Source organism: Entelurus aequoreus, linkage group LG23 (genome assembly GCF_033978785.1).
Source record: "Entelurus aequoreus isolate RoL-2023_Sb linkage group LG23, RoL_Eaeq_v1.1, whole genome shotgun sequence".
NCBI classification, from domain to species: Eukaryota; Metazoa; Chordata; class Actinopteri; order Syngnathiformes; family Syngnathidae; genus Entelurus; species Entelurus aequoreus.
Window position 1 is genome coordinate 18870615 of NC_084753.1, and position 10994 is coordinate 18881608.

The 10994-nt window shown below is 38.3% G+C and overlaps 1 protein-coding gene across 1 annotated transcript in view; it reads right to left on the reverse strand.

Annotated features, from left to right (window-relative positions):
• Positions 1-10926, reverse strand: part of hadhaa (hydroxyacyl-CoA dehydrogenase trifunctional multienzyme complex subunit alpha a) — a 35001-nt gene extending 24075 nt beyond the window's left edge. The window contains exons 1-7 of the mRNA XM_062034515.1: positions 10785-10926; positions 9201-9242; positions 8630-8700; positions 8377-8510; positions 4664-4802; positions 4469-4588; positions 4213-4315 (exon numbers count right to left, since the gene is read on the reverse strand). Coding sequence (XP_061890499.1) covers positions 4213-4315; positions 4469-4588; positions 4664-4802; positions 8377-8510; positions 8630-8700; positions 9201-9242; positions 10785-10851 — 676 coding nt within the window. The 5' untranslated portion in view covers positions 10852-10926. The remainder of the gene's footprint in view (positions 1-4212; positions 4316-4468; positions 4589-4663; positions 4803-8376; positions 8511-8629; positions 8701-9200; positions 9243-10784) is intronic.
• Between the last annotated feature and the right edge of the window lie 68 nt (positions 10927-10994).

Sequence of the window (10994 nt, forward strand, 5' to 3'; positions counted from 1 at the left end):
AAAACACTGTTGTATCATCCGCAAATAGTACTAACTTTAAATCTTTTGTAACTTTACAAATGTCATTTATATAGATATTGAATAATTTAGGTCCTAGTATTGATCCCTGAGGTACACCACAGGATATATTTAGCGTTGTAGACGTGTGTTCGCCTAGCTTCACGTATTGTTTCCTGTTCGTTAGATAACTTCTTATCCAGTATAAGACTAACCCTCTGATGCCATATCGTTCTAGTTTTTTAATTAAAATATTGTGATTAATAGTGTCAAATGCTTTAGTTAGATCCATGAACACTGCTGCTGCACATTTTTTACTGTCTATTGCATTGGTAATTTCTTCTGTAATTTCAATTAAAGCCATTGAAGTTGAAACATTAGCTCTGTATCCATATTGGTTCTCTTTGAGTATTCTATTTTTATTTATGAAACTCTCTAATCTGTTATTGAACAGTTTTTCAATGATTTTAGAAAATTGTGGAAGTAAAGAAACAGGTCTATAATTTGTAAATTGATGTTTGTCTCCAGTCTTATAAATTGGTGCAACTTTAGCTATTTTCATTTTGTTTGGAAAAGTACCTGTTTGAAATGATAGGTTACTAATATACATTAATGGTCCTGAGATCTCTTCTATAACCTTTTTTACCGTTTCCATATCAATTCTGTTACAATCAGTTGAAGTCTTAGATTTACATTTTTTCACGATTGTAACTATTTCCTCCTGTGTCACATTACTGAGGAACATGGAGTTGGGATTTCGCTCTATGGTATCATTATAGTCCTCGATTGAAACTGGGTCTGGAATCCTTTCTTCCAATTTTGGTCCAATATTTACAAAATAATTATTGAAGCTTTCAACTACTTCCTTTATGTTGTCATTTTTTTTATTTCCGTCTAAGAAGTATTGGGGGTAGTCCCTCTTTGTGCCATTTTTGATAATGCTATTAAGGATGCCCCATGTTGCTCTCATGTTATTTTTGTTCCTATCCAATAATTCACTGTAATATTATTTTCTACATGATCGTATTATGTCTGTTAACTTGTTTTTATACTTTTTGTACTTAATTTCTGCCTTTAGTTTTTTGTGCTATAAATTTCCTATATAGTGTATTCTTCTTCTTACAAGCATTTTTTAATCCTTTTGTCATCCATGGTTGATTATTCTTTCTCTGCTTATTACTGAGTTGTATCCATGGACAATGTTTGTCATAAAGTATTATGAACTTGTTTAAGAAATGTTCATATGCTTCATCAACCTCTTTTTCATTGTACACATTGTCCCAATCTTGCTTTTGTAGCTCAATTTTGAAGGCAATCATCCTCTTCTCTGTGCACAGTCTTCGAAATGTCCTTTTGTCTTCCATGTTCTTCTTGTAGTTTCCATCATATATTGTAAAAACTGGCAGATGATCACTAACGTCGGTTATAAGTAGACCACTTGTAGTGTTATTATCAGAATCATTGGTAAAAATATTATCAATAAGCGTGGCACAGTGTGCTGTGATTCTGCTTGGCTTTGTGATTTTAGGATATAAACTGATGCTGTACATTGTATCAATGAAGTCATAGACTTTTGCTTGTTAGGGTTCAATAAGTCAATATTAAAGTCACCACATAGGAACATTATTCTTTGACCATTGTCCATGTAAGTTGCTTTGATCCATTCTTCAAATTGCTCTATACTTGACTTAGGTGATCTACATATACAACTAATGAAAATGTTTTTGCTTTTTTCCTGACATATTTCAATGGTTATACATTCTAAGATATTATCTATAGCAAATGACATGTTTTTTACCACTTTGTAGTTCAGGTCCTTCATCACGTACACAGCTACTCCTCCTCCATTTTTGTTGGTTCTGTTAATGTAGTTTAGTTCATATCCTTCCAGATCAAAATCTATTCCTTTATCATCAATCCATGTTTCTGTGACAGCAATCACTTGGAAGGGTTTGTTGATGTGTTCCAAAAAGTTCTTAATGTTGTTGTAATTTGCATACAAGCTTCTGCTATTAAAATGAATAATTGACAATTTGTTATCACATTCAATGTTGCTATTATATTGATCATCTGTACAATAAAAACTATTACTGATGTGGGAGAAAAAATGTGTATCTGGATCTATATCATTTTCCAAATCCTGGTTTTTGTGATCTTTGTTGCAGAAATTTTTTAGTTCCATATTTTCTTGTTCAACAATCTTTGATGTTGTTTCAATAATCTCTATAAGTGTAGGTGGATGCAATCCTGAATGTAGGTCCTCTTGTTTAGTCGTCCCTTGGAACATAGTAGTGTCGATGCTGGGTGTTTGTTTTCTGTCAGAGTCCATTATCATCGTTGTTGTGGAAGCTGTTTCAACTTTAAAAATTGTCCAGGTCCTTGATGTCATGGACAACAATAACTCTTGCTTCTGGACCTCCATTCAGCTTGATGTAGATTTTACAGTTGGCGCTCCAAGTTCCCTGGATTTTTCCCTCCTTTCTCAAGTGGCGTGCTTTCTTGGCGATTCCAGCATTACGTTTTGTGAGATGCTCATTCATGTACACATTTGTTCCCTTCAGCTTCTTTCCCTGTCTCAGCAGTGCCATTTTAGATTTTCTGTTTACGAGTTTCACAAGCACGACTGGAGTGGCGTTGTTGTTTCTTCCGTTCAGTGGGATGCATGTTTCGATGGTATTAATGTCAATTTCAATTTCCTTTGATTTCAGAAAGTTGACCACTTGCTGTTCTGCTGAGACCATATCCATTTCATCAGGTTCACCTTCATTATTCACAGCTTTCGCATAGGATCTTGGTTTAATTCGGTGCCCTGTCACGATGATATCATTCATTCGTTTGTCCTGATCCATTTCATCTATGATATTCCTCAGCATGTTGTTGTCTTCTTGAAGGATCTTCATTTGTTTGCTCATTTCAGTGGCTTCATTATTTCTTCTGTTGTCCTGAGATTGCAGATTTTCTATATTTTGCTGCAGACTTTTCACATCTTGTTGGTGTTCTGCTGTTACTTTTCTCAGATATTCTTTCATTTCTTCTTTCATTTCGTTAAGTTTTTGTAGTAATCGCTTCTTGATTCCCATCATGTCCTGTGTCCAACCTCAAATCTTGTTCCCAGTTGTGTTCTGTGTCAGCTGACCCCGAACGTTTCGGGATTTCAATCTTTCCTTTACCTTTTCGCATCACGGCAGTCGCTGACGTCAGAGCCTCTTGTATCTTAACGGCAGTTGCTTCTTTGGCGACTTGCGGCACTTTAACTTGTTTTTTCCAACAATTTCGTATCTTGCGCCGTTCAGAGATCAATTTGAGGTGTCAGCCTGTCAACTTATATCACTCTGCGACGTCGGGATCACTTTAAAACAGCTGTAAACTCGCCGTAGCTTTTGGTTGCTAGGCAACCGCTATGAACTGCGGCAAGGCGCCTTTGGCTTGAGGCTAATGGCTCTTCCAACTCGCCTTATTTCAGCGTAACAGTGCCTCTCTACTGTCCAAAATCAGATCGAAGATGCCAGGGTACTCTCCTGTGGCTGTGATCGCAAATCAGTGGTCAAAATCTTCAGATTCAACAAAAAACTCCGGTAGCAGAAGCGGAGCCTTATTCTTTTGCGTCCTTTCTCATTGACAGGACGTGACTTTCTTCTCATTCATTCGGAGCATAGAGTGGGTTGTTCCAAACTAAACAGTCATTGGATAAATGGATTTATGCAAATGTTTTGTTTTTTTCCTTTTTAAAAGACATATATGCATCGACTGTTAAGCAAATTATATGACGTCGTCATAGCCACGCCCCCGACGCCACAAGTATCATGGCAAGCTGGGATTGTGAATGATAGGCTAAAATCCTTTAAAAAAAAGTGCATTTCCCCTTTAAATATGGGTGCAAATGAGAGAATAATTTCTGGTGTAGTTCTAAAAACCTGAAAACTTTGCATGGGAAGTTCAGATAAGCAGTTTAGAAAACATAATTAATTTGTGTATGTATTTTTTTTCTACATCAAGATGAAAGGAGACAATGGTTTTATTTATTCATGTATTTTAAGCTACCAGATACAGACTGATGTGTAAAAGAGCTGTATATTCAAACAATGTCCTGTAACACGTACATGTGATCATTAATATTACAATGAAAATTAGAAAAGGTTTTATTTTAGAAAAGGGTTGCACTACTGCCGTTTATGTACATATGCATACACAAAATTAACAAACAATAGCCCATACCCAGAGGGTCCACAAGCTGGTGCACAAGCCCCATCTTCTTAGCTTTATCAGCCCGGATGTTTCTGCCTGTCAGCATCATGTCGAACGCTCCAGGGAGACCCACCTCCAAACACACACGACAATGGGATTGCATATGTTGTCAACTAATATGCCCCCTGGTGAGAGGCTTGACCTTAAAATACTCTGGTGTAATTCAGTAGCCACCAGCGCGAGAATGTGGCAGCCGACTGATTAGCATGAGTGTGAGTATGTATACCATTTTGGGTAGTCTCTGGGTGCCACCCGCTCCAGGCAGCAGACCAAGCATGACCTCTGGTGTCCCCAGTATTGTTTTGTGACTTTTGGTAGCGATGCGATACTGGCAGGCTATGGCAAACTAACAGCAAAGTCACAAAAAGATTGATTTAGTAATCAGACATTTCCACTCTATGAGTCATTTTGATACACGCACCTCAAGGCCTCCACCCAAACAGGAGCCATTGATGGCAGCCACAACAGGGATGGGAGACTTTTCAATCTTCTCAAACATCTTCTGACCTTCCTGGGAGAGACGGCTAACCTCCTCACTGCTCTTACAGGCCTGGATCATACTGGGGAGACAAGAGCAAAGGAACCGCTAAAGTCGGGGAAAAATATGCTATTGGAGTTGGACAAAATTCAGGCGTTGCCTCACGAAAGACATCAGCTTCACGTGATACCATAGCTTTGATCATCTGTGGCATCCTACTGACTTGATGGCATTATAACACATCTGTTAATTAACATTATGAAATGACGTGTACAAAATCTTTTAAATCAATGCACACTTAAAGAGCCCAGGAAAGATAATTAATGTTTTTGTAATCACCTGTACGCATTATAAGACACATCCATTCTGCCAGTGCACGAAATTAAACACTCAAGTCAGTAGCTTCATGTTCTGTTGTAAATAAGGTTTAAAAACACAAGTCCCCTTTTTTAACATTGTTCTAAATGAACAAAAGAGAACATTGCTTTTGTAGTAAGTCTTCCCTTCTATGTATAAACTGTATGTATGATTGCAGGTATAGTAATAAATCACATTTTGTAGAGGTATCTATACATGGATTGAAAAATGTATTGTGTTCTATAACCTCCCAGTATATAAAAAATGTTTATAAATAACAATAGTCAACTATTGTATATTCTACAAAGACCAGCAGTGGTGTGGAGCCTTCACATACAGTATATAAAAACAAACAGTATTGTTAATAATGTTTTCAATATGGTGGTAGTGTGACGTCATCTGTAATGAAATAGGATAATAAAAAGGCTAAAACATATTGACAGACAAGTCTTTGTGTCTTTATTCGTTATTAGTATCAACATTTCAGCCTTTTCTCATTGTGTTATGCCTTTTGGCTGTATTTTTTTGTTTTGTTTATTTTATTCCTACAATGTACCACAGGTCCATTAAAAGATTTGTGTTCAGCCAATAGCCCCAGGCCACACGTTGCCTTCCTGGTACAATAAGTGGTGATCAAAGTGTTGCCAAATGACAGAAGAGTGTCTATAAGCGGCCTTTTCCTGCACTTATGGAAGTCATAAAGGTCTGGTTGGACCCTTCTGTAGATTTTTTGCACCCTAATGCAGCGTTTTTCAACCCCTGTGACGCGGCACACTAGCGTTTCGTGAGATACAGTCTGGTGTGCCATTGGAGATTATGTCATTTCACCTAATTGGGTTAAACATATGTTTTGCAAACCAGTAATTATAATCTGCAAATAATGTGCCATTGTTGAGTGTCTGTGCTGTCTAGAGCTTGGCAAAGTAACTGTGTAAGACTCTTCCATCCCAGTAGGTGGCAGCAGGTAGCTAATTGCTTTGTCGTGATCACAATATGCAGACAACAGCGGGAGGCAGCGTGCAGGTCAAAAAGTATCTAACGCTTAAACCAAAAACAAACAGAAGGCGAGTGCCGCTAAGAAAAGGCATTGAAGCTTAAGAATGGCTATGCAGAATGAAACTAAAAATGAACTGGCTACAAAGTAAACAAAAACAGAATGCTGGACGACAGCAAAGACTTACAGCGTGTGGAGCAGAGAAGGCGTCCGTCCACAAAGTACATCCGAACATGACATGACAATCAACAATGCCCCACAAAGTACATCCAAACATGAAATGACAATCAACAATGTCCCCACAAAGAACGGAAGCAACAACTTAAATATTCTTGATTGCTAAAACAAAGCAGGTATGGGGAATAGCGCTCAGGGAAGAAATGAAACTGCTACAGGAAAATACCAACAAAACAGGAAAAGCCACCAAAAGACAAGAACTAAAACAATACACACAGGAAAACAAAAAAAAACTCTAAATAAGTTGCGGCGTGATGCGACAGGTCGTGACAGTACTTTGAGACAAGAGCTATAGTGATGCATGCTTAGTTATGGTTTGAATTCATATCCAACACTTGCGGGAACAACTTTTTACTTTCAATATCGGCTGCTGAGTTTCATTTTTAATGTTTTCTGCTGGTGGTGTGCCTCCGCATTTTTTCTATGCGCCTTGGCTCAAAAAAGGTTGAAAAACACTGCCCTAATGTACACTCCCTGGACTTGTGGTGGCGGATCGCCGCTCTGCCTCGCGTGGAAAATACTTTCATGCCCACTTGTAGTTGATTACTGAATAAATACATGATGCAAGATACACTCTTTCACTTTTAATAAGGTACCTCTGCTCACTAAATATAGCGACAAAGTAGCTAAAGTGCATCATAGATCATTTCTGCTACGTCTTATTCTCTGGCAAACCAGGCACGTATGAGATGTGTTGTGAAGCAGAGTTAGACCACACCTACAGTTATGCTACACTGCCATTATTGTTTGTTTATGAACAAGCAGGGGCGAACCGAAGCACCAAATCTGCATTTGTGACAGGCTTCCATGACGAATAAGTAAATATATTAACCCTGTATATTTTTTTACAGACACGGGGCGTCCTTCTTTGGCACTAAGTCAGTGCTCACATGCCGAAAATTGATGTGGCTTGCTGAAGAAAAAGTGTTGTACTGTATTCGATATAGGCCTGGGGGATAAATCGATTTCATTAATAAATTCAAGTTTTTTGCTGTAGACGATTTAACAAACAAAAAAATCTACATGCTCAGGCATACATTGCCCTTAAGCTTCCGTCCTCCTCATTTCCTTGGCGGAAATTCACACACACATAGAACAACATGATTAATGCTAACGCAAACAAAAGCGAGACCTTTGTTCCAAAGAAAGTAATAGTGTCGTCAGTGGTTTGGTTTTGCGGCAACAGGCGTGGAACCAGTGACTGCACGCTGCAAAGTTTGTTTAAAAAAGGCAGCAGCACAACAAACTTATTCCAGCATCTGAAACCGAAGCATTCAGCAGAGTGCGGGAAATGCAAAGAAACGCAACAAAAAATGCTAAATCACAAGACAAAAAAGAATATAACAAACAAACTCCTGCTAAAAAGAAGCTCACTGTGGGAAAATGATTTACAAAAGGTACCATGTATGATGAGAAAGAAGCACAATGGAAAACCATCACCAAAGCGGTCAAATATGTACAAACAATGGAAAAGCCTGCATTTATCCACTTACTAAACTATAGAGACCTCTTTATGCTACTTTCTTATTTGCAGATGTGTTTTATTCAAGGCAAATGTTTCGCCTCCCATAGGAAGCTCTATAATGAATATCTTTATTTTATTCTAGAAACAATGCGTATTGATCAACATAATAGCAGAAGCATCACAGTAAATATGCCAGACTTATCTACAATAGCTAAATTTCATCTCTTTAAACTTTTGAAAACTAATTTATACAAAGTCCAATTGATATCTGTTTTAAGAAGAACCAACTCTATAAATATTTGAATTTTGCTAAGAGTGAGACGCAGTGTATGCAGTGCCATTTCAAACTACTAATTTTTGATCAAATAGAAGTGAAACTTGTTATTGTATTCATTGGTTTCTTTAAAAAGAAGGGTGACAAAAAATCTAACAAAATAGTAAATCGAATTTGTTGTGAAAAAATTATAGATTTAATTTTCAGGCCATATTGCCCAGGCCTAATTCGGTACTGAAAAAGGCAGTTATCGATGTATCTTTTGCGCATTGGTATCGATACTTTTGACAAACCTACACTGGACAGAGTACTGTAAAACCACATCTTACTTGATATCCGCTCCAGCAATGAAGCAGCCAGGCTTGCTGGAGATGAGGACGGCACTTTTTACAGCTCCATTGGACCAGATCTCACCCATTACTTCTTTCAACTCAGACTGCATTTGCACAGACAGTGTGTTCACCTACATACACAAACATAAACGTGAATAATCATGTCTTGCATGTCACTGTGAGACGGACGTGCAAGACGAGACTGTCGCAAACCCTCTGGCATTAGTCTCAGTCACGAATGCAAACTCACTTTGGATGCTGGATCGTTGAGTCGGATAACCGCCACATCGTCCTTGAGCTCGTAGCTGACGTGTGTTCGAGCTGAATGGTGGTGGGGGCGACAAACACACAAATAGATCAAATATTGTCAGACGTATGGCGGCCAGAGCTACATTAATTGTATCTGCAAATTTAACAGATGATGAACTAGCTGTTCAAAGTCAGGACCCGGGGCAGACCAGTCATCTGTGCATCAGTTGGAGAAGTCTCTGCGCTGCTGACTTGTCTCCACTCAAGATGACCCTTGCTGGCCCCATTATGGACTGGACTCTCACACTATTAACTAGATCCACTCAACATCCATTGCACCGGTTGCCCAAGGGTGGTCCCCACATCTGCGGTCCCCTCCAATGTTTCTCATTCTATCCCATTGGGTTGAGTTTTTTCTTGCCCTGATGTTTGTGCAGCCCTTTGAGACACTCGTGATTTAGGGCTATATAAATAAACTTTGATTGATAAACTTTGAACAGCTCCCCATTTAAGAATGTAGACCTAAAACATGGTCTAGATGTGAAAATTTAAAAAAAAAGCATGGTTGTTACCTGCCAGTGATGAAGACACTGAGATGCATCGCCTTGCATGGCCTAAAAAACAAAAGAGACAGCATTATGTTTACCACCTGTTTTGAACTTGTGAAAGCACTCGATCACTATGGCGGGGCATCTGTCGTTTCATCCTGGACAATATTCATGACAAATGTGTGCTTTGTTTTAAAGATGTGCTATTTGGTTTTACACTGTATGAAAAAAAATTTGAAAAGGAATTTTACCTTTGCAACCTCATTATACTATTGGCTAAGTTTTATATTCATAAATGTAAGTTTCTCAATACCCAACCTAATTTTTGTGCCTTTAAAAAAGAATTAGAACTCTACTTTAAAACACTCTCTACCTCTAACAACCAAAAAGCTGTGAAAACTATGATGCTGTGTGCCAAATTTGGATTATTTACGGAACTTGTGTGAGCCTATGGCTTTAGCTTTTTGTTACATATATATATTTTGCATTCTATTTTATTTACTTTATTGAGTTTAAAACCCCCTGGCGCTGTTTTGTACTGTTTTTGTACTGTTTCTGTACTTGTTTTGTTTATTATTTCTTGATTGTATGTAAATGTTGCATATTCTAAATAAAGGTTTATAAAATACAAATAAAAAATACTAATAAAATTAAAAAAGAGACAGCAATATTAATTAAGGCCCAATCTGTTTGTTTACATGCTTTTTTTTTATTTCTCTTTGCTATTTGGGCTTGTTAGATCCTAATTAGAATAAAAACTAATAATCATCTTTTGATATGATGTACTTAGTTCATAAGTACACAAACGTGTACTTCCTGTGTAGTGACATGCTAAATTCCATTGTATGTTATACTCTTCTGACACTACCAGATAGCAGTATAAGTGTCCATATAAGCGGCCATAAGACCCCAATTCAGTAGTGTGCACAATTTTGGAAATAAGAGCTAAAAGGTGCTGTCCACGCATGTGGCCACTAAGGCCTTATTAAGTTAAAAGTTAAAGTACCAATGATTGTCACACACACACTAGGTGTGGTGAAATTATTATCTGCATTTGACCCACAACCCCTTGATCACCCCCTGGGGGGTGAGGGGAGCAGTGAGCAGCAGCGGTGGCCGCGCCCGGGAATAATTTTTGGTGATTTAACCCCCAATTCCAACCCTTGATGCTGAGTGTCAAGCAGGGAGGTAATGGCTCCCATTTTTATAGTCTTTGGTATGACTCGGCCGGGGTTTGAACTCACGACCTACCGATCTCAGGGCGGACACTCTAACCACAATGACCTCTGACCCACATTGTCCGCACATCAGTGTTGAACCTTTTTTTTTTTTTACCCTTTGCTTGGCCAACTCGTTCCAGTTATGTTTTAAGTTACTAAACTGTGTTAATAAAGCTCCATACACGTAGTGAATTTAAAATACACGATTGTGAAACGTATTTCAAAGAAAGTTTTAAAAGCATAGCTTTTAGCGCCATCGTGCGTAACCTCTACGTATTGCCGCTAGTGATATAGGTGAAAGTTCGCCTCGGGTCCAGCAATGGAAACTGTCAGACGGAGCATTTAGGAAAGGTTTTCAGTTATATGTTAGAGGGCTTTTGTCACGTACCTGGCAAAAGGAGGTACTTCTTGGTTGCAAACCGAGAGAAAACGCCGGCAGAAAGACTGGCAGCCATGTTTAACTGACACTCGAGCAAGGGAAGGAAATTCACACTCAAGAGGGCGCAATTGATTACGGGAAGTTTAATGACGTAGGCCCTTTAGAGTCCGCCAGAATAAAAACAAATCTCAAATCTATATGACAATACTAGTTTTAATA